The sequence below is a fragment of the Erythranthe guttata genome, chromosome 9, assembly GCF_056151865.1.
Source record: "Erythranthe guttata isolate IM_541 chromosome 9, IM_541, whole genome shotgun sequence".
In the NCBI taxonomy this organism is placed as follows: Eukaryota; Viridiplantae; Streptophyta; class Magnoliopsida; order Lamiales; family Phrymaceae; genus Erythranthe; species Erythranthe guttata.
This window is the reverse complement of record NC_142541.1, coordinates 11,487,980-11,512,602: the sequence shown is the minus strand read 5'-3', so window position 1 is coordinate 11,512,602 and position 24,623 is coordinate 11,487,980. Positions and strand designations below refer to the sequence as shown.

Genomic DNA, 24,623 nt, shown 5'->3' with positions numbered 1-24,623 from the left:
TCAATACTTCGTATCATAAATTTCCTAAGGTGAGTTCTAAAACCGAACATAGCATGATCTAGCACAAATTAATTCCAAATTTAAAATACAAAACATTCAACCAAAGCAATGCACAAAATGTGATTCCTAGCAATAATTCGCTTCTAAGTCCCGTTGAATCGAAAGCTAAACAAACATCTAATCATTATCACACAAAACAAGCAATCTAATCATCAAACATTGATCATCTCTCATCATCATAAATCATTGATGCATTCGACTCAAGCAAATTATTTTTTTATTATTTTTTTTTTATATTTCGGAAAAAAAAACGATAAAAGCAATAAAAACAAATAAAACCTAATGCATGCAAACTAAAACAAATAAGCACAAAAACATGTTTTTCACCCCCAAACTTAAAATTTTCGTTGCCCTCAACGAAATTAGCACAAAGTTTAAGGATAGAAAACACCTGATTTAGTCGGAGTCGTCGTCATCGGGGTATGAGAATTGGCGGGAAGGCAAAACGATTCTTTTTTTTTTTTTTTTTTTCTGGTTGTGGGACGGCCGTCCCACATTTTAGGCCATTTTTCGGACGGCCGTCCCACAGACAGAGCTGCAGAATGCGGCCTTCTGTTTCCCGGACGGCCGTCTGACATTTTGCTTGCGATTTCGGACGGCCGTCTGGACCCCCTGACCATGTTTTCGACCCTGAAAATGAAAATTCAAATAAATTAATTAGAATGCATGCCTATAATAATAAAAACGAAACGAAAAATATAAAGAAAACTACGAAAAACAATAAAGCTCGGGTTGCCTCCCAAGAAGCGCTAAGTTTTAAGTCTTCAGCCAGACTTTTCTTCTTAAAATTGTTATGTCCAATCCAACGCCTTGTAGATTGTGCATCCATCCATGAGCTTTTTCACTTCAATTGCAACCGATACAAGGATAGGATTGCAATATGTCAGGGTCCACCTTAGCTTGTAGTCTTTCTTAGTTGTAATCAATCGGTACGAAGCCAAGATGGGGTCTTCATCACCCGCTCCCTCAAATTGGTACACAAAAACCTCACGTCCGCGTATAACCTCCACTTCAAACACATTCGTCTTCTCATCAACCTCTATTGATGCCTTCAAAGCCACGTCATGAACAACAATAATATCCTCAATTTGAATATTTGCACTAACCACATCCATCTCCTTGTTCTCTTTTTCCGATACATCTTTGGAGTTGAGCTCGATTGCATTCTCATATTCATCATCCTTAAGCGTCTTCGTAAGTTCCTTTTCCTTCTCATCGACAATATTTTCTAGGTCTAAAGGATTTTTCTCACTACAAGTTGTAGACGGATTTTCTTCGTTGCAACCATTCTCGATATTGTCTGAAATATTTTCAAGAGACCTCTGGCGCTTGAATTCTTCCAACTGTAACTCCAGTCTCCGGATAGATGCTTGAGTGGATTTCATAAATTCTTCAAGGACGGAATTCAAATAACACTCCTGAACAGTGGGCTCTCGTGGTGTGTTGGTGTATGTGTTCCAATAACCGTCGTTGGTGTTATCTATGAAATTATTCGCTTTCGGTGCATACCAACATTGGTTACTGTAATGATCTCCACCACATCTTGAACAAAGTAACGGCATATTATAGGTATTTTGGAGGTATTCGCCAGACGGAAGCCATTCATATCCCGTTTGAGTTTCGCGAAAATTGTAACCTGACATGTAACCAAAGAAAAGAGAAAAAAAAATATTAAAAAAAAAAATTAATTTGGGTGAATCGTGAAAATTGTTCAAATTTAGAGCTAGAATAAAATAAATAATTAAAATATTCCCCGGCAACGGCGCCAAAAACTTGTTGGCCGAAAACCTACACGCAAGTGCACGTATCGTACAAGTAATATAGTGGACAATTAAGTCCGGATATCGAACCCACAGGGAATATTTAATTATCTAATCCTAGACGCTAAATTCTACCAATTATTATCAAGCCCACCCTACACAGTCGACTTTTGAGAGAATTAACTAAAATAAATTAAAAGACAAATTAAAACGACAAAGCAAGAAAGCAAATTAAACACGAAGATTTATCAGAGTAAACGAGCCTAGGATTTTATTCTTCCCCCTATGTGATTATTATTCCCCCAATTCCTTCAATTATGCAAGCAATTAACCCGGATTATTAACCTGAGATGCTAAAATAATCATAACCCGCTTCCGCGTGTATTACGATTCTAATACTCTAGATTCAATTACTATATTCCTATGCAATTAATTCTAGAACACAGCATTAAGCACAAATCTCAATAATGGCTACCTAAGAGATTAACTATATTCCTATGTTAATACCACAAAGGCTCTTCTACCACAGTTCTAATTATTAACCCGATCTTCCGATTCATGCGATTAACAATAACATAAAAGCGCATAAAGTGGCCAGTTTCATGAACTTAATAAAACAAGTAGAAGAAATAATCCGGAATTAAAACTTGCATAAAATCATAGAAAAGGGTTCATAAATCCCACATAGGGTTCCAAATAAAATCCTAGAAATAAGAAATTTAGCTACTCATGATTAAAGGAAAAACGCAAATAAAATAAATCATAGACGATAAATCTTTGCTTGGAGTCTTCGAATTCTTCGTCTTCGTTATTGCTTTGTTGCTCTTGAAATTGCGTAAAAAGATCCCTAATTGTGTGCTTGGCTTGGTCTTATATAGGGTGAAGAACTTGGGGAAGAAGGCAGTTTCCTTGTGCAATTAAAATTCCTTTACTGCGCAACTTCGGAGTCTCGGACGGGGGTCTCACAATTTGAACTAAAACTGGGACGGGGGTCTCAGCTTTAAATCTTCAGAATTTTGATATTTTAACTTTTGACCCATATTTTCGCCAAAATTGCAGTTTTGACCCCATACTTTTCCAATTCTTCACTTTGTACCTAAAATACAATAAATCAACTTTTTAAGCACCAATTATCGTTAAAACACACCAAAAGCTCAAATAAAAAGATACGATAAAGTGTAAAAATATACACTTAACACGCGCCTGAATTTTTTTTCGGGTTATTCACAAAATATTGCTAAAATAAGTATATATTTATAATTTTGAAGTAAAAATATATATTTTAGTAGTTGTATTTTATATCGTAATAACAAATAGAGAAAGAATATCTAAAATTACATAAAAGAATAGAGAAGGAAATAAAAATAAGGCGGCAAAAACACATATTTGCATAATAATATGTCAAAAAGCAATAAAAAAAAGTTGGAATATTTTTTCTGGCAGATTTTGAATAGTTATAATTAGTGCAATTTTTTAAAATGAAAATCAGATCGAAAATAAAAATCACATATATATATATATATATATATATATATATATATATATATATATATATATATATATATATATATATATATATATATATATTAAAAAGGGTTTATTAGGGATAACCCCATTGTTCATATTTTCTAATGAGGTAGATCCAAATAATTTTTCCCTTTTTGATATACACCCAAATATGCCAACTTGGCACAATATATTATTTAATTTCCCTTTAATACCCCTGCTTTATTTTTGAACGGCATTTATTTCCTTAACTACGTGATATGAGATTACTGATTCGTTGCCTAAAATCACGGAATAAAATTACGTGAGTATATTGGTGGTTTCATCGGTTTCATCTGCACTTGCGCCGCCACCAGCACCTCCACCGCCACCACCTCCGCCTTCAAGATCGTCACCTCCACCTAGACCTCGACCGGCACCACCTCCGCCTCCAAGGGTGTGACACTCGATTTAGGAGTGAAGCCAAGTAACTTAAATGGCCAATATCGTTGTTATCGTTGTTGGCCACCGGCGGCCGCCCCCGTCAATTCTCGGATATAGGGTTTTGATGATTTTTCGGCCCATAGTCGATGAGCGAGATTCATAGTCGAATTAGATCTATGGGATAGTATATTAAATGATATGGGATAGTCTATTAATATTAAAACACAAATCCTCCACCGTCACTTCTGAGATCTAGGGTTTTGATGATTCTTCGGCCCATATTTTCGGTCCATAGTCGATTAACGAGATCCATGGTCGAATTAGATCTATGGGATAGTCTATTAAATGATACGGGATAGTCTATTGATATTAAAACATATATCCGTCGCCGTCACTTCTCAAATCTAAGGCTCTAATGATTTTTCATCCCATAGTCGATTAACGAGATCCATAGTCGAATTAGATCAATGATATGGGATAGTCTAACAATATTAAAACACAAATCCGCCGCCATCACTTCTCAAATCTAGGATTTTGCATTTGCTCTTGCATTGACTTCATTTGGATCTCCACTTCCGGTGGAGTTGAAAAAAATCTCGATTTTCCAGTCCTTGTACTCGTACTTTTAATTCCAAGTCCTTTGCTCTTTCCGAGAACTTTTTCGATCGCAGTTGAGATGGTTGTGCTTTCGTCACTTCCATCACACACGGTCTCCTCATAAACTCGCTCCAAATGAGCCTGAAATTGAATATCGAAAAAAAAATGTATGTACACAACATCTTAACATATTCAAAACAATATCCATATCCACACATCTCAACTACGTACTAGTTTAATATATCAAACGATAAATCGCATATGATAAACTAAAATATTCATATTAATAAACCACAACAGCATATCCATATCCATAGATTAGAAACGTATCCATATCCATAGATCCCAACTTATAAACACAACAACAATAAACATAAATATTTAGCTTACTATGTGACACCCCCTAGATTATATGTAGCAAACCGAGAGGGTTTGCCGTGCACGGAAGCTTTAGATGTATTATACGGGTAATATATAGGTGTTTTGACTCCGAGACTTGGTGAAGTGTAGTTCATCTCATGACCTAAGGACTTAGACGGAGTGGACTTGGCAATGTTTTCGACGGAAAGGTTTAGTGGGTGGAGGAGTGATGGTCTAACTACCCGACTAATCGGTGATATAGACTATGAATGGTGTCACCTTGAGAAAACATAAGAATAATAGGTTAAAGTCCATAATTAAACAATATATTAGTTTTACATAAGTGGACCATAGTTTAACAAAAAGGGGCCCATCTTCGGAGGAATATGCCTCCTCTACCACGGATAATAATACACATGGGCTACTACGGAAATAGTAATTGTTCTAAGAACAATATACACAAAAGATAGTACTACAAGCATTATAAGTAGATCCTCCATGCGAACCAAAAACCCGGAATCGTCCTCTCGAACCGTCGACTAGTCCAATCCGGTGGAGTGAGTAGTACTAGTACCTGCAAACGGAGAATATCTATATGAGCTAACAAAGCTGAGTAAGGTTATCGAAAGATACCGAAAATTTACATATTGTCATACTACATATACTATATTAGAATAGCACAAGCACAACGACATTTAACACTATTCACATATAGAAACATAAAGAATCTTCGTTTTATCGGATCCGATGAGAAATTAACTTTTGTACTTAGAAAACAAGAAGATTATTCTGAGCCCGTTTTAGTGGAATCAAACCACTCATCTGTAGTATCTATGGTTGGAATACCGGCCCCCCGTATCCATTCTCATTCTTTCTAAGTATTTCATTAATTCCCCAATTTATTTCATTTAATTACAAAATGGCACGGCCGAAGTATTAAGAATTTCGGTTGAGTACATACAGTTATCAATATTCCACCATAGCCCATAAGAGATACAAAAGTCACAAAACATCACAAATATCAATCAAGTGACAATTAAACACATATTTCACGAAAGATTAACCATGATTAAATTGTGAATTCACACATATTCATCCAAGAATATAACACACACTTATTAAGGATCAACCTATCTACTATCTTTCCTTAAGCTACCTAATATCAATTAAGATTCAAGATCAAGGAACCATATTAGGTTTCGGGTTTTCAGCACAACACCCCTGAACTTCTGAAAATTACAGTTCTGCCCCCCAAAGTTCAAGACTCACACATGCAATATACTCTAAAGTTCAAAATCCATACTTTCATGAAAATCGACCCTTAACTTAAATTTCAGATCAATGCAGAAAACTCAGTTGAAATTGATTTGATGCAAAATTTCCAAAAATTACATAATTCACCCTAACTTCTCTAGATCTATACATGCAAGACCTCTAAAATACACAAATCCCATTTTCTAGTAAAAACCTTTTTAAAAACTGAATATCACTATTTACTAATGCAGAAAAACAATTTTTTTGGAACTCCAATTGAAACTCGTTTCCTTGAAATTACAGATTTGCCCCAAAATTCTTTTAAATTGCACATGCATCAACACTAACATTTCAAAATCCCAATTTTTTTATGTCCAACCCTTAAAATTCGAAATCTTTACCCAAATTATGCAGAAAATGAAATCAAGATTTTAATCTAGGCAACAACTTTGAAAATTCCATTTTTCACCCCAAGAGTTTTAGATCCACACATGCAAAACCACTAAAAGATCAAAAATTACCCTTTTCTTAGAAACTTACTTAATCTGAAATTTTCGTTTAATAAATGCTGAAAAAAAACAATTTTGAAAACTCAATGAACCTGACTTCTCACAATTTACAGATCTGGCCCGAAAATATGCAGAATTACACATGCAACCCCAAAACTTTTTCCCAATTTAATTTCCTCACAATTTTCGAAATAACTAATATTTTCTTTGGAAGAAATCAACCCAAATCTACCATTTAAGACCTCTGATCATACATGCAATAACATAAATCCTACGGATTAACAACAAGAAACAATTTAAATGCAAGAACAACACAAATAAGAATTAGGGGTGTCTTTTAATTAATTTCGAAGTTTTTCCTTTTTATTACTTGATACCTCCATTTGCAGCAAGGATTTCGATTCCTTACCTCAAAAATAGAAAAGAAATAAAGGCTAGATGAAAAGGGAAAGGTTCTTGGGAGCCTTCTTCAAGCTTGCAGATTTAACCAAGCTACCTTAATGTGGAAAGATACCGTGTAGATTTCTAGGTGAGAGGTGTTTTCATTTGTGAAGGGGCACCATGTATTTATAGTATTTTTTTGAGTATTCAAGTGCAAGGGTGAGATAGGGAATTCTCATGGTTGGTTTGATAAATATCTTGCTGAGTTTGAAGAGGGGTTCAAGCTTGGTGGTGCCGGTGGAAATGGTGGTTTCGGAGGTGAAGAAAGAAAAGCAAAAATGGAGAGAGAGAGAGGGTATGTTGCAGCCGAAATGGGGAGGGGAGAAGGGACTCTTGGCCTTCTTAAGTGGGCATGCTTGACATGGAGTGTAGGAGTGGTTTAGTAGGGGTTAGGCTAGGCTTTAGGATAATCATTTACTTGATTTCAAAATATTCAATAATCCCCCCCTAATTACATACACACATATACACGGCACACACATACATATATATATATCTATTACATATTATGATAATTCCTAATATGCATGCATAATTACCGAAACACATAGGCACATAAGGTCACGTAATAAATTTGATATCTAATAATTCGGATATCAATAATTCACGTATAGCCCAAATTTTATTTTTGGTAAAATCTAGCATTTACGTGACTAGAGGTTTTACGGTTTAGAAATTATCGTGTTTTGAACACGTGGGGTGTTACAATCTTCCCCCCTTTAAAAAATTTTGTCCCCAAAATTTGTTACCTGTCCCGAATAGTTCGGGATAGAGACTTCTCATTTCGGATTCGCGTTCCCATGTAGCTTCTTCGGGTGTGTGGTTGAACCACTGCACTTTGACTAGGTGAATCTCGCGGTTTCGGAGCGTCTTGGTTTTGGAGTCGAGGATTCGGAAGGGTTTTTCTTCGTAGGAAAGGTTTGGGTTCAGCTCAATAGGTTCGGCCTTGAGAATATGATCGGGGCTGGGAATGTACTTGCGAAGCATGGAGACGTGGAATACGTTATGGATTCGGGATAGGTTAGGCGGAAGTGCTAGACGGTAAGCGCGACTGCCTATTCTTTCGAGTATTTCGAATGGACCGATATAACGTGGAGATAGCTTGCCTCGGTTTCCGAATCGCAAAATTCCTTTAAAAGGAGCTACCTTTAGAAATACCGATCCTCCGACTTCAAATTCCAAATCTCGCCTTCTATTATTTGCGTAGCTTTGTTGTCGGTTTTGGGCAACTCGTATATTTTCGCGGATGTCTCGAACTAGGTTCACGGTTTGTTGAACTAGGTCGGGCCCGAGAAGTTTTCTCTCTCCAACTTCATCCCAGTAGAGGGGAGATCGGCACTTTCGTCCGTAGAGTGCTTCGTAGGGCGCCATTCCGATTGATGTTTGGAAGCTATTATTATATGCAAATTCGATCAACGGTAGTCGAGATTCCCAGTTGCCTCCAAAGTCGAGTATACAGGCTCGAAGTAGATCCTCAAGGGTTTTAATCGTGCGTTCTGACTGGCCATCGGTTTGGGGATGAAAGGCCGTGCTGAACGATAATTTGGTACCAAGGGTTCCTTGCAAACTTTTCCAGAATCTTGAGGTGAACCGTGGGTCTCGATCTGAAATAATGGTCGTCGGAATTCCGTGGAGCCGAACGATTTCTCGCATATAGAGTTCTGCGAGTTTGTCTAGGCTAAACGTCTTGCGGATCGGAAGAAAATGGGCTGATTTGGTTAACCGGTCGATAATTACCCAAATAGAGTCGGATCCGCGTTGGGTCCTTGGAAACCCTTGAACAAAGTCCATTGTTATTACTTCCCATTTCCATTCGGGAATTGAATTTGGTTGAAGTAATCCTCCGGGTCGTTGGTGTTCGGTCTTGATCTGTTGGCAAGTGAGGCATTGGGCGACGAATCGAGCTATATCTTCTTTCATTCTCGGCCACCAATAAAGTTTCTTCAAGTCTTGGTACATTTTGGTTGATCCGGGGTGGCAAGTATATGTGGTTTGATGTGCCTCGGCTAAAAGGAGTCGTTTGATTTCGGCATCGTCGGGAATGCAGGTGCGGTTGTGGAATTGGAGGAAACCGTCTTTGGAAATTTGAAAATTAGGGTTTGCTTCGAGATTTGTGCGAATTTTCTGAAGTTGGGGGTCCTGCTCTTGAGCTGCCTTCACGCGTTCTCGGAAATCTGATTCAACCACTAGGGCGTTCATTGATTTCCGACTAAGAGCATCTGCCACGACATTCGCCTTCCCGGGGTGATATAGGAATTCGCAGTCATAGTCTTTAACCAGATCGAGCCATCTTCGCTGCCTCATGTTTAATTCCTTCTGTGTGAAGAAATACTTCAGGCTTTTGTGGTTGGTGTAGACGGTGCACTTATCTCCGTATAGGTAGTGGCGCCAGATCTTAAGTGCAAAGACTACTGCTGCGAGCTCCAGATCGTGAGTTGGGTAATTTTTCTCGTATTCCTTGAGCTGGAGGGACGCGTAGGCTATCACTTTTCCGTTTTGCATAAGTACGACACCTAGTCCGAGTTTGGACGCGTCACTATAAATCACAAAACTTCCGGATCCATCGGGTAATGAGAGAATTGGGGCGGTGGTTAAACGCTTCTTTAGCTCTTGGAAACTAGCCTCACGGTCTGGGGTCCATTGGTAGGTGACTCCCTTCTTCGTGAGTTGAGTGAGAGGTGATGCGATTTTTTAGAAATCTTGGACGAACTTGCGATAGTATCCGGCCAAACCAAGAAAGCTTCGGATCTCTCTGACGTTCCTTGGAGTTGGCCATGTTGAGATGGCTTCTATTTTGCTGGGGTCGACGGAAAGTCCTTCGGCGGAGATAATGTGACCAAGGAAAACGACGCGTGATAGCCAAAATTCACATTTACTGAACTTGGCGTAGAGTTTGTGCTCCCGGAGTGTTTGAAGTACTGTTCGTAGTTGGGAGGCATGTTCTTCTTGGGTCTTGGAGTATATAAGAATATCATCGATAAAGACGATGACAAACTTGTCGAGGTACTGATGAAAGACTCGATTCATAAGGTCCATGAAAGCGGCTGGTGCGTTGGTCAACCCAAACGGCATTACTACAAATTCATAATGGCCGTATCGGGTTCGGAAGGCAGTCTTTGGAATATCAGTCCCTTTGATCTTAAGCTGGTGGTATCCTGACCGAAGGTCGATCTTGGAGAAGACGGATGACCCTTGGAGTTGGTCAAAGAGATCATCGATGCGGGGCAGAGGATATTTATTCTTTATGGTCACCTTATTCAGCTCTCGATAGTCGATGCAAAGGCGGAAAGATCCATCTTTCTTCTTAACGAATAATACCGGGGCTCCCCATGGGGAGTGACTAGGGCGGATGTATCCTTTATCGAGTAGCTCTTGGACTTGATTTTTCAATTCTTTAAGTTCCACCGGAGCCATACGGTATGGAGCCTTTGAGATTGGTTCCGTTCCCGGAATAAGATGAATTTCGAACTCAATTTCTCGATCAGGCGGTAGCCCGGGTAGGTCTTCGGGGAAAACGTCGGGGAATTCTTGAACAACGGGAAGTTCGGACATTGTCGGTGGAGGTTTTGAGTTAGTCTCTAGAAGGTCGACTAGATAGCCGGTATGTCCCTTGTTGATGAGTTTGGTGGCTTTGATTGCTGAGATTATGGGAATCTGGGTCTTGGTGTCGCTTTGAAATTCTAGGGAAGCGTGATTCGGAAGAGAAAAGCTTACGGTCTTCAGAGCGCAATTGATTTGAGCCTTGAACTTGGTCAGCCAGTCCATGCCCATTATAAGGTCAAAATTCTCGATTGCTAAGACGATGAGATCGAACCTCATGGGTTGGGATTTAATCTGAATAGGGCAATCCTTCACTACCTCGCTAGTAATCATCTCTTCGCCCGAGGGCATAGAGATGCGATATTCATGGCTTACTTGGGTCGGTATTAGGCCAAGGCGTACGCACACATTGGTTGAAATAAAAGAATGTGTAGAACCAGAATCGATCAAAGCATACACGGGTTCTCCAAGAATAAGAAGGGTACCTGCGATCATCGTCGGGTCTTGATGCACTTGTTCTCGGGTCATAGAAAACACGCGGCCTGGGACTCGAGTTTGGGCATTGGGGCAGTCTCTCGCCTTATGGCCGGGCTTTTTGCATCGAAAGCATAATTCGGTATCCCTTACGCAGATTCCAAAGTGAGCCTTTCCGCAGTTCGAGCAAGTTGGCTTGGCTGCCGGTGTTACTGGTCTAGAGTTTGAAATTTGGACCTTCTTTCCCTTGAATTTTTGATTTCCAAAATTGGCCTTCTTCCATGGTCGTGGCGCGGGTGGCTGGGATCGTTTCCCTTGTTGAATTTCGTTTTCGTCTTGAGCGGCGGTTAGTGCCTTGTCTACCATTTGGCGAAAGGTAGTGGCGTCGGACATGTGGATATCCCTTCGGATTTCAGGTTGTAGTCCTCTTGTGAAGTGATTCTTCTTTTCTTCAACGTCCTTGGCGATAAATGGGGCGTACAAGCATCCTCGTTCAAATAATCGAACGTATTCGGTCATGGTGAGGTCCCCTTGGCGGAGTTCCAGGAATTCCTTGAGTTTGTTGGCCCGAACGTCTTTGGAAAAGTACTTCTCGAAGAATTGGATCTTGAATGCTTCCCATGACAAGTTCTCAAGTTCAACACCTTCTTTCGCCCCTTCCCACCAGTTTCGGGCTTCGTTGCGGAGTAAAAAGAGGGCACAGTGCACTCGTTCGCGGTCATCCATTTGCATGTAATCAAAGATCACTTCCAAGGATTTGACCCATTCTTCGGCTATGACCGGGTCGGGATCACCATGAAATTCAGAGGGTTTCATGCGAAGGAAACGTTCATATAGGCTTTGAGGATTTGGTTGAGGCGTAGATGGCGCTTGGCGGCTTTGAAGAAGTTGTTGAATCTGATCGTGATGATTCTGTGCTTGCTCGCGGATAAGGTTGGAAAGACCAAGAATAACGTTAGCGGTGTCTGGGAGATTGTTTGTGGCGGTGGTGTTCCGTGATTGTCTTCCTGTCATGTCTTAGTGTATGTGTTGCAAAAATACCTTTAGATTAACAGAAAAATAAATATAAACACAAGTAAGCACATAATTACCGGACCGACCGAGTCTTCACGCTTCGAGGGTTTCGAATTCCGGTTCGGTGCTCGTATAGAGTTTCTACTAATTTTGCTCTGATACCATGTCTGTGACACCCCCTAGATTATATGTAGCAAACCGAGAGGGTTTGCCGTGCACGGAAGCTTTAGATGTATTATACGGGTAATATATAGGTGTTTTGACTCCGAGACTTGGTGAAGTGTAGTTCATCTCATGACCTAAGGACTTAGACGGAGTGGACTTGGCAATGTTTTCGACGGAAAGGTTTAGTGGGTGGAGGAGTGATGGTCTAACTACCCGACTAATCGGTGATATAGACTATGAATGGTGTCACCTTGAGAAAACATAAGAATAATAGGTTAAAGTCCATAATTAAACAATATATTAGTTTTACATAAGTGGACCATAGTTTAACAAAAAGGGGCCCATCTTCGGAGGAATATGCCTCCTCTACCACGGATAATAATACACATGGGCTACTACGGAAATAGTAATTGTTCTAAGAACAATATACACAAAAGATAGTACTACAAGCATTATAAGTAGATCCTCCATGCGAACCAAAAACCCGGAATCGTCCTCTCGAACCGTCGACTAGTCCAATCCGGTGGAGTGAGTAGTACTAGTACCTGCAAACGGAGAATATCTATATGAGCTAACAAAGCTCAGTAAGGTTATCGAAAGATACCGAAAATTTACATATTGTCATACTACATATACTATATTAGAATAGCACAAGCACAACGACATTTAACACTATTCACATATAGAAACATAAAGAATCTTCGTTTTATCGGATCCGATGAGAAATTAACTTTTGTACTTAGAAAACAAGAAGATTATTCTGAGCCCGTTTTAGTGGAATCAAACCACTCATCTGTAGTATCTATGGTTGGAATACCGGCCCCCCGTATCCATTCTCATTCTTTCTAAGTATTTCATTAATTCCCCAATTTATTTCATTTAATTACAAAATGGCACGGCCGAAGTATTAAGAATTTCGGTTGAGTACATACAGTTATCAATATTCCACCATAGCCCATAAGAGATACAAAAGTCACAAAACATCACAAATATCAATCAAGTGACAATTAAACACATATTTCACGAAAGATTAACCATGATTAAATTGTGAATTCACACATATTCATCCAAGAATATAACACACACTTATTAAGGATCAACCTATCTACTATCTTTCCTTAAGCTACCTAATATCAATTAAGATTCAAGATCAAGGAACCATATTAGGTTTCGGGTTTTCAGCACAACACCCCTGAACTTCTGAAAATTACAGTTCTGCCCCCCAAAGTTCAAGACTCACACATGCAATATACTCTAAATTTCAAAATCCATACTTTCATGAAAATCGACCCTTAACTTAACTTAAATTTCAGATCAATGCAGAAAACTCAGTTGAAATTGATTTGATGCAAAATTTCCAAAAATTACATAATTCACCCTAACTTCTCTAGATCTATACATGCAAGACCTCTAAAATACACAAATCCCATTTTCTAGTAAAAACCTTTTTAAAAACTGAATATCACTATTTACTAATGCAGAAAAACAATTTTTTTGGAACTCCAATTGAAACTCGTTTCCTTGAAATTACAGATTTGCCCCAAAATTCTTTTAAATTGCACATGCATCAACACTAACATTTCAAAATCCCAATTTTTTTATGTCCAACCCTTAAAATTCGAAATCTTTACCCAAATTATGCAGAAAATGAAATCAAGATTTTAATCTAGGCAACAACTTTGAAAATTCCATTTTTCACCCCAAGACTTTTAGATCCACACATGCAAAACCACTAAAAGATCAAAAATTACCCTTTTCTTAGAAACTTACTTAATCTGAAATTTTCGTTTAATAAATGCTGAAAAAAAACAATTTTGAAAACTCAATGAACCTGACTTCTCACAATTTACAGATCTGGCCCGAAAATATGCAGAATTACACATGCAACCCCAAAACTTTTTCCCAATTTAATTTCCTCACAATTTTCGAAATAACTAATATTTTCTTTGGAAGAAATCAACCCAAATCTACCATTTAAGACCTCTGATCATACATGCAATAACATAAATCCTACGAATTAACAACAAGAAACAATTTAAATGCAAGAACAACACAAATAAGAATTAGGGGTGTCTTTTAATTAATTTCGAAGTTTTTCCTTTTTATTACTTGATACCTCCATTTGCAGCAAGGATTTCGATTCCTTACCTCAAAAATAGAAAAGAAATAAAGGCTAGATGAAAAGGGAAAGGTTCTTGGGAGCCTTCTTCAAGCTTGCAGATTTAACCAAGCTACCTTAATGTGGAAAGATACTGTGTAGATTTCTAGGTGAGAGGTGTTTTCATTTGTGAAGGGGCACCATGTATTTATAGTATTTTTTTGAGTATTCAAGTGCAAGGGTGAGATAGGGAATTCTCATGGTTGGTTTGATAAATATCTTGCTGAGTTTGAAGAGGGGTTCAAGCTTGGTGGTGCCGGTGGAAATGGTGGTTTCGGAGGTGAAGAAAGAAAAGCAAAAATGGAGAGAGAGAGAGGGTATGTTGCAGCCGAAATGGGGAGGGGAGAAGGGACTCTTGGCCTTCTTAAGTGGGCATGCTTGACATGGAGTGTAGGAGTGGTTTAGTAGGGGTTAGGCTAGGCTTTAGGATAATCATTTACTTGATTTCAAAATATTCAATAATCCCCCCCTAATTACATACACACATATACACGGCACACACATACATATATATATCTATTACATATTATGATAATTCCTAATATGCATGCATAATTACCGAAACACATAGGCACATAAGGTCACGTAATAAATTTGATATCTAATAATTCGGATATCAATAATTCACGTATAGCCCAAATTTTATTTTTGGTAAAATCTAGCATTTACGTGACTAGAGGTTTTACGGTTTAGAAATTATCGTGTTTTGAACACGTGGGGTGTTACATACTACCATTTGAACAATAAAATTGCATTACACTTACTAAAATGTCATGTTGTTCGGGAGTTGTTGTCCCATTAAGCGATTCTCTGTATCTCCCTCCTCACTAATAGTTGGCCCGATTCCCCTCAACACATCATTGTCCATGTAGGCTTTCTTATACGTATCAAACACCGTCGGACTTTTGCCAATTTTTTTAAACAATAATAATAGATTATAAAGTAAGTAGGTATTTTAAACTTAAATAAATTAAATTATAGATCAAATCACTTACATGACTGTAAGAACAACTATTGATACTTGTTCGACCTCAATGGTGGTTTGTCGAGACTTTCTTTCGCAAGTCATTGCATTTATTTGATTTCAACTGTGAAAAATAGCACATAAATTAATACACTTTAATATATATAAATATGATCCATAAATTAAAAGTATAGAATTTAAATTCCCATCAACCCCATGAGTAGAAATAGAATGAATAGTTTCTCCTAAGTTTGAGCATTGATCATATTTGGACGATTTGCCTTAGCAGTTGCAAGGTCTGGCGCTCTATCAAAAATTACCTTCAATCCTTTAGGTTTTTACATCTTTCCAACGACCATTCGCAGCCTCATTGAACCATTTCTTTGTAGCCTTATTTTCAGGAAGTTTCCAGGTTCCCTAACAGGCATAATGAAGATTTCATTGATTTGAAACAAAATAATTTAAATAACTTAATAAAATAAAATAAAAATTAACTTCAAATACTTTTGTTATCAATTTGGTCACTCTTTCTTTTCAATTATTTGGTCATCAATTAATTATTTTTACTGTCTCCAACAGTAATTTAACTGTCTTAGAGAATAATATTAATTATATTACTGTTAGGGAAAATAATATTCATAATATTACTGTCCCAAACAGTAATATTACTGTCTGAGACAGTAATTTAGTAGCCAAGATAGTAATGTTAATTCAAATATTTTTTTCTAAGAAAAAAAAGTTTCAAAAACAAAAAAACAAAGTCAACGTCGGAGACCGGCCGGAAAAAAATTTCAGGAAAAAACAAAGTTTTTTAGAAAAAAAAAAATAAAGTCAACGCCGAATCTGGCCGGAAAAAAAAATTCAGAAAAAAAAATTATTTTCTGAAAAAAAAAAATTGGGGGTTAATGTGATATATTTGTTTAAATCCGGGATCAATGTGTAATATTAAGGAAGTTAGAGCATAATGGGTGGAGTTGATAAGAATTATATTATAGAGGGTATTTTAGACTAAAGACATGGGGATGGGTTTAATGGAGAGACTGTTTTTTATTGTGGACCAAAAAACATTTAAGTCCCATGTGATGGGCCTTTTTGCCATTCGCCATATTAAATATACGTTACAGAAAAAAAAAAATACTAAGAGGGAGAGTCCTACTGCTGACAAATAGGCAAATAGGCCCATGACAAGGACACTTAATTAAAAAAGGGACATCCAATTTTTTTTCTTTCAAATAAATCCACCCCATTCAAACTTATTTGCAAATAAGGAAAATCCTTTTATATATACCAAAATTACCCCCAATTCATTGAAACCCAATTCAACTCCAATTTCATGATTTACACCCCAATTTAGCCCAATTTCATCAATTAACCAATTTTAACCCTAATTTCAATTTTGACCCCAATTTTAATCCTAATTCTTATCAATTCCAACCATTATGCTCTAACTTCCTTAATATTACACATTGACCCCGGATTTAAACAAATGTATCACATTAACCCCCCAATTTTTTTTTTTTTCAGAAAATATTTTTTTTTTTCTGAAAAGGTTTTTTTTTCGGCCAGATTCCGGCGTTGACCGCCGGTCTCCGGCATTGACTTTTTTTTTTCTTAATTTTTTTTGTTTAATTAATATTAATGTCTTGGCTGTTAAATTACTGTCTCCAGCAGTTATTTAACTGCCGGAGACAGTAATTTAGCTGTTAATTGACTTTTTTTTTTCTTCAAAAATATTTTAATTAATATTACTGTATTCGTTGCTAAATTACTGTCTCCAGCAGTTATTTAACTGTTAGAGACAGTGATTTAACTGTTAATTGACTGTTTTATTCTTAAAAAAAATATTTTTAATTAATATTATTGTATTCGTTTGCTGAATTACTGTCTCCAACAGTTATTTAACTGTCGGAGACAGTAATTTAACTGTTAATTGACTTTTTTTCATTTTTTTTTCTTAAAAAAAATATTTTAATCAATAGTATTGCCTTAGATGCTAAATTACTGGCTTCAACAGTAATTTAACTGTCTTCAACAGTAATTTAACTGTCTTACACAATAATATTAATAATATTATTGTTCGGAAAAAATAATATTAATAATATTACTGTTCGGAAAAATAATATTCATAATATTACTGTTCGGAAAAATAATATTCATAATATTACTGTCCCAAACAGTAGTATTACTGTCTGAGACAGTAATTTAGTAGCTAAAACAGTAATATTAATTAAAATATTTTTTTCTTCTAAGAAAAAAAATTCAAAAAAAAAAAAAGTCAACGCCGGAATCTGGCCAGAAAAAAAATATTTCAGAAAAAAAATTATTTTCTGATATAAAAAAGTTTTGGGGGTTAATGTGATATATTTGTTAAAATCTGGGGTCAATGTGTAATATTAAGGAAGTTAGAGCATAATGGGTGGAATTGATAAGAATTATATTATTGAGGGTATTTTAGACTAAAGACATGGGGATGGGCTTAATTGAGAGACTGTTTTTTTTTGTGGACCAAAATATATTTAAGTCCCATTTGATGGGCCATTTTGCCATTTGCCCTAGATATTATATGTATAAATAAACAAAATACGAGAGAGAGAAAGATAAAAAGGAGACAGAAAGAGAGAGAAGAACAACGAGAGAGAGAAAGAGAGAGAATTAAGAACGAGAGAGAAGAATGAGGATTGCTCCAGGTGTTGTACCGTCGGACGAAGAGCTGATTAATTGCTACCTGTTGAAAGTATCAATGGGGATTCCACTGCCATGGAATTGGATGTCGGAAAAAGAGATTTACGGCGAAACAGCAGATCCATGGGAAGTTCTTCAAGACGTTCATTGGGAAGATTTTCATTCCGAAACGGAATTCAAGAACGTCACGTACGTTCTTACCAAGTTATTACGAGTTAATGGTAAGACTCGTATCGCCAGAAGAACAAAATCGGGTACTTGGAAGGGACAAACGAGTGGCAAAGAAATTTACGATGAGTCGTCGGGAAATTTAATCGGCTTGTCCAAGATGTTCACTTTTTACAAGAATAAACCTAAAGGCCGGAGCGGCGAAGAAGAAGAAGAACACGGTCACTGGGTTATGCAAGAGTTTTCATTGGCCGGGGTTTGTTTGAATTTTGAGTTGAAGTTTAAAGATTACGCAATTTGTAGAATCACTAGGATGTTTCCAAAGGAAAACTAAAAGGAAAAGACAAAGAAGCTTGATATCGGATGGAGTTAGGAGAAATTAGTTCTAGTTCTTAATTTTCGATATTTTTTTTCCGACCATTATTTCCGGTCTCTACTGTAAGCAATTATGTTTGAAATTAATCAAGAATTTGTTTTTTCCTTGATTGCATCTGATTTATTGTTTAATTTCTAGTTGATATATATATATATATATATATATATATATATATATATATATATATATATATATATATATATATATATATATATATATATATATATATATATATATATATATATATATATATATATATAAGATAACTTGAAACTTCCAATAATTTCTGAAAAATAAGGGAATGAATGAATGTGTAATTAGGGCAAACATATTATTTTAACTCAGAAGGGGTGAAATCACTATCATGTGCCATGTACGTGTGTGTGTGTGTGTGTTTTTCCATCCAGCATTGCAAAATCGACAGGAAAATAGCCACGTTGAGCACCAGCATTGCAACTCTAAATTACGCAGTAACAAAAATCGAATTGATGAGTGTTTTTGAAAGCCGTAAACTAAAGTCGGGTCCACATTCGAACAATTTTACAAATTCAAGGGTAAATCGATATGATCGAGTAGAACATGGCAGTGAACTTGGCACACGCAATCCACACCGACGACGCCATCTCTAGAGCACGCCTTGAGGAGAAAAGAAAACGTCAACTCGTTGGGCAGAAGCAGCCAAAACTTCTCGACCAGCATTCTGATGATTGCGTTGAAAGGGAAGATATTAGGTTGCCGCAGTAAACAAAAGACCGAAGACCCTGACGGCGAAATTCGAATGGTAGTGGCCGATGAGACGAGTGGCAATCAGATTACTCTGGTGCGCATTGAGGCGGAAAATGCTAGCGTGGAGTTGGAGGAGGTGAGCGCGTGGGATGCGGGCCCTGTAAGAGGCGGGAGAGATCGTTCGCCGGCAGCCAAGTTGATTCAGGAATATGCTGCCAAGTGAGAACTCTACAAAGAGCTGCACAAGTGCAAAAATTTCAATGAAAGACGTTTCTACAAGTCCTCGGTCGAACTGATTAGTTAACTAACATATTTTAGAAACTTGGCTGACAAGATTTCCGGTTTCTTTGTGTTTACGGGACATGGAACAGTACGTTACATCATTAGCTCGAGCACCACCGCCTTCAAAGATTGTAGGGTTGTTCTTATGCTGTCGTTTTTTGCGTTTGATGTTTGTGTAGAAATCTTAATTGTGTCGACTCTTACCCGAATACTGACCCGCCTGCAGCCCTAACTTTCTCCACCGATTTGCACTCTTAACAGCCACTGGAAAGTTCTGGAAATGCGACAGAAAGAGGAAGTTGATAACTAAGGCGCCGGTCTGCCACCACTAGAGTAGGATTGGAGTTTTCAAAACCAGATAGATTGAACCGGGTTTAGATTAATAGGCACCGGCTGTAATTAGTGTGTACATTCCTTTTCCTGGACCCATGGTCTGGTGAGGTAGGTTACTCAACGTAATGTTATTCTACTTAATTCCGTAGATGCACTGTGTAAACATTTATTCGTATCTATATGAAGTGTTTGAGTTGATTGTACTACACAGGTGTTGATTGTGCATCCTTTACCGAAATTAGGGTTCCGCAGCAAATACAACAATCTTCATAGGTAGATCTCGAGCTCCATCGAACTAATTATGTAATTAAATTATTAACTATTAATAATTTTATGTCTATATTCCTTTGTTAGCATTCTTAGTTTGGCTATTTATAGTCCTTTAAATGTTTCGGTTTGATTCAATTCATTTCACAACTTACAAACGATCACCAAGTAAAGGACACGTATTTTTATCATTTAACCCAAAACAAAATGTATCAACATTCTTACTTTTGCGCGCCAAGTGGAATGGGAAAGATGGTGGTGCATCAACAAAATCTTTACTTTATTTTTTGATATTTTTAATGAGTTTAAATTCAGAACGGATTATCCGTTTTTTTAGGATTCATCTCATGACAACTGGACTATTTAATTAATTCTTAAATCTATTTAACTATTAAACTTACATAGTTGTAAATTTAGGTTCAAGGTTATTGATAAACTAACGACAAAAGGAAATGAATTATTGATACACATGTTCTGTTACTTTTTTTTTTTCTTTTTAAGAAAAAAAAACTAAGAAAAAGGGCTGATAGAAATAAAGAAGAAGAAAAAGAGTAATAAATAAAAAGTTTATTCAAGAACTAAATAATAAAGGAAAAAAGAAAAATAAAAAATAAAAGTAAGGGGAGAGTGAAAAACTAATAACAATTTTCGTTCCGAAAATTGGATATCAAGATTCTAAAATTGTAATAAAAAGAATTGTTCCAGTATCGAAAATTTTACCGATTGAAATTGGCAGATTTTGAATAATTATAATTTTACAATCACCTAAAATATATAAAACATAATAATACTGGTTTATTAATTAGTGTAATTTTTTAAAACGAAAATCAAAGCCATAATTTTCAAAATGGTATATAAATCAAAGCCATAATTTTTTCATCGTGCCATAGTCCTTCGATGGTTTCAAATCGAGATTGAAGAATGCCTAAGTTCTTTCGATATCCGTCTAATATGCCTCTTGCATCCTTGTAAACAATTGTAATCACGTCCTTGTAAAACAGGAATTGCTTGAACAATAGTAAACCAATGTGGATATATACCATATACTAGATAATATCCTTTTTTGTATTATATTATCTACCCTTGAGAGGAAATCGAATATATGTGGCTAGACCTTCAATGCCGACTGAAGGAATTAAAAATGTGGAAACGTTGCAAAAGCAGCACGAACAACCTGGACTTGTTTCTACACCAGCGGTCCACGCTACGACAATCTCTATGACTTGATCAATGTCGGTGGTCGCCATCACCCGTCCGGCCAGTTATTCAAGCCGATCATTTCTCAGTATGCAATCTCAACTGCGCATTCTCCTTCTCTCCCGTTACTACCAACATCGGCCAGTCTCTTCAGATAATTGTTCAAAAAATGAGATGTCGCAACCTCTCAGCTTCGGTCGGGGCGGTCTTCCAAGTCCTGGCTGTCTTTTAGCTTACCGCGGTCTCGACTTCGATGTTTGTTTCCATCGATCTCGAAATGGTGGAATGCTGAAAGTGTAGCGTCATTTACAAAGTTGTGCGTAATGTAGCCCAACTGCCCTCTTTGTGGGGTGGACTTTCCCTAGTCATGAAGAATCACTATGATGAGAAACATAAAGGCAATGATGCAAAGATGATAATTTGGATCAAATTGGTTACACAAGCGGTGGGATACTTAACAATTGGCTGTCACCAACGGTTTGAGGTAAATTACATATTTCCCTATGAACATGTGTGTTGCTTGAATATTTAGTTAGGATTTTTGAATGACGTTTTAATTTGATTTCCATTACCCTTATTTTCATGATTTTTAGCTGAATTTACCGCAATCAATATGTGATAACCAAGTTATTTCATAATTTCTTGTATTGTTTAGGGGTTATATATACATACGGGTGCAAGTTGGAACGAATTTTTCAATTTCCGCCGGTTCCGATCTGAAAAGTTCCGATTTTGGAACAACTTTTTTCATTCCGACTTCCAAAATTCCGATTCCGAAATTTTCCGATTTATTTGGATTGGAATTGGAATTATATAAAATAAATTTGGAATTTCCGATTTCTGATCCGATTTAATTCCGAAAAATTCCGATTTTTTTCCGAAAAATACACCTATAAATAGTATATATTATATAATGCTTATTCTCTAAACAATACACCAATAAGTTTTGTTTTAGGATTTTGACATAATGAATTGTTGTTAGAAGTTTTATTGGATATTATGCAGTGTTTATTTTTATTTATTTTTTAAAAATAAAATTTAGTAGTTATTAGTTTTACTTTTATCGGCGTGGATGTTCTTATTTTCGAAAAATTGTGAACATTTTAGAAAATTTCGGCTACGTTTTGAAATTTTAAAGCTTATGTGATTTCCGATTTTTTTCCGAAATTCCGAAATTTTCGGGCCTTTTGGAATTGGAATGAATTTTTAGATTCCGAAATTTTTGGAATTGGAATTGGAATTGATTTGGTACTTCCGATTTTTTTTGGAAATTTTCCGAAAAGGCTAATTCCGCTCCAATCCATCCGACTCGCACCCCTATATATACATATATATACACACACATTACTAGAAAATCACCTATTGGCTACGGCACCATCCATCGCTAAACAATGTAAATCCGTCGCTAACTCGTGATTAGCGACATATATCGTGTGTTGCCAATCCCAAAGAAAAAAGCGACGTCGCTTAATTTTAGTTGCGACTTGCTGAAATGCCGTCGCTACACGTGGCAACAAATAATGATCGTCACTACACTCCATCGCTACGGTCGTCACAGACTAGTTTGTCGCTAGACATGGCCACGGGTTGGGTCGGGTCCGGGTCCGGGTTCTACTTTTTCGGGACCCAAAACCGACCCGCGTGAGGCGGGTCCAGGTCCGGGTCCGGGTTCTACTTTTTCGGGACCCGAAACCGACCTGCGTGAGGCGGGTCCGGGTCCGGTCGGATCCACTCGGGTCCAGTTCCAAAACCGGTTCTTGAATTTTTTTTTTAATTTTATTATTTTCACATATATCAAAAAAAGGAAAAAAAAAAAAAAAAAGATGAATTTAAAGGACTTGAGCTTAGTTTTAAATTCAAAATTATAAAATTTTAAATTTAAAACTAAGTTGCCTACGTATCCGGTATGGAATCAAAGTCCACGTAGTTCACTTACCTTCACTTACCCTTTTAGTCGTCGCTGCCGCCGGGTGAAGTTGTATTCCCACCTTCTGTAGGAACATATTTATCATCGTCGTCGTCTTCTTTGTCCATGTGATCATCTTTGTGTCTGTAGTCGGTTTTCGTCCAATCTCCCAAAAGCATTTGATTTTCGAAATTGTCGGCACCGAGATTGCTTCTTGTTGGATCCAATACTCTACCGGCTACACTAAAGGCGGATTCAACCGCAACAGTGGAGACGGGGCAAGCAAGAACATCCGTGGCAATACGTGCCAAAATTGAAAACGATGAACTTTTTGACTTCCACCACGCTAGTATGTCAAAATCTGTACTTTCTGTGGAATCAAATCTAACGGTTAAATAACTCTCAAGTTCCAATCGTTGATTGGAACTTGAGGATGAGGACCTTGGGCGCTTGAAGCGCTCATGCAATAAACGTTGGGCCGCCAACATAGTAGATGTATCCGTCGATGTTGAAGCAGGATTGTTATTTGAAACATTAGATGTTCCAGATATACTAGCATATTCATCATAAAGTTCATTTAATAATGTAGTCGAAGTGCTAACAAGAGTAGGTATGTTAGGAAGTGGAGGACAATCAATCAATGATATATCCTTAGACAAATTATCGTAATATATTTGTAGCATATCAGCTAATAGATCAAGCCTAAGTCTAGGATCTAAAATTGTAGCAACCAAATATAGTTCAGGAATATTCATATAATATTTGCAGAATTTTTTCTTAATTTCATTCAGACACGGAACTAAAATTTCAATTTGCATAGCTTCGTTAATAACACCGGCAATATTGCATAACTGATAAACAACTAAATGAACAGTATGATAATAAGTACTAGATAATAAATCAGAACTTTCGGAAAAAATGCTTAAAACATTACAAATTTTCAAGCATGTATCCCATTCAGATGGTAAAATATAAATTCCAGCCTGAGAAAATTCTGTTTGAAAAAATTGACATATTAAGTCTTTATATGCAAAAATTTGTTTTTAAACTCTAAATGTTGAGTTCCAACGAGTTGGAGTATCCCGGTTAAATCTAACTTGATGCATGTGGTGGGTTTGACAAAACTCCCACCATTGTTTGGTAACCGACTTGTGTCGCCATATGTATTGAATACATGCTCTAATTTTAGTAATATGCGTTGACAACATTAGTAAACCATCTTGGACACATAAATTCAAAATATGACATATGCACCTAATGTGAAAAAAAATTCCCCCACGTGCTGGCTTACATGGATAGAAGTCGTATTGGCACTTGCGTTATCGAATGAAATTGAAAAAACTTTTTCACTTAATAAATATGAATCTAACACATAGCGAAGTGATTGTGCAATTTCAGATGCAGGATGACCAGTATTCATAACATGAAAAACAAATTTTTGTTTTCAAGTTTCCATGCACG

General features: G+C 36.9%; 1 protein-coding gene across 1 annotated transcript; it reads left to right on the top strand.

Annotated features, from left to right (window-relative positions):
• The first annotated feature begins 17,896 nt into the window (after positions 1 to 17,896).
• On the top strand, positions 17,897 to 18,409 carry LOC105972723 (NAC domain-containing protein 83). The gene has a single exon (XM_012997703.2). The coding sequence runs from the start codon at positions 17,897 to 17,899 to the stop codon at positions 18,407 to 18,409; it is 513 nt and encodes a 170-aa protein (XP_012853157.2).
• Positions 18,410 to 24,623: the final 6,214 nt, after the last annotated feature.

Excerpts from the sequence above, each read along its gene's own strand:
- LOC105972723 (XM_012997703.2), top strand. The coding sequence starts at position 17,897 with ATGAGGATTGCTCCAGGTGTTGTACCGTCGGACGAAGAGCTGATTAAT.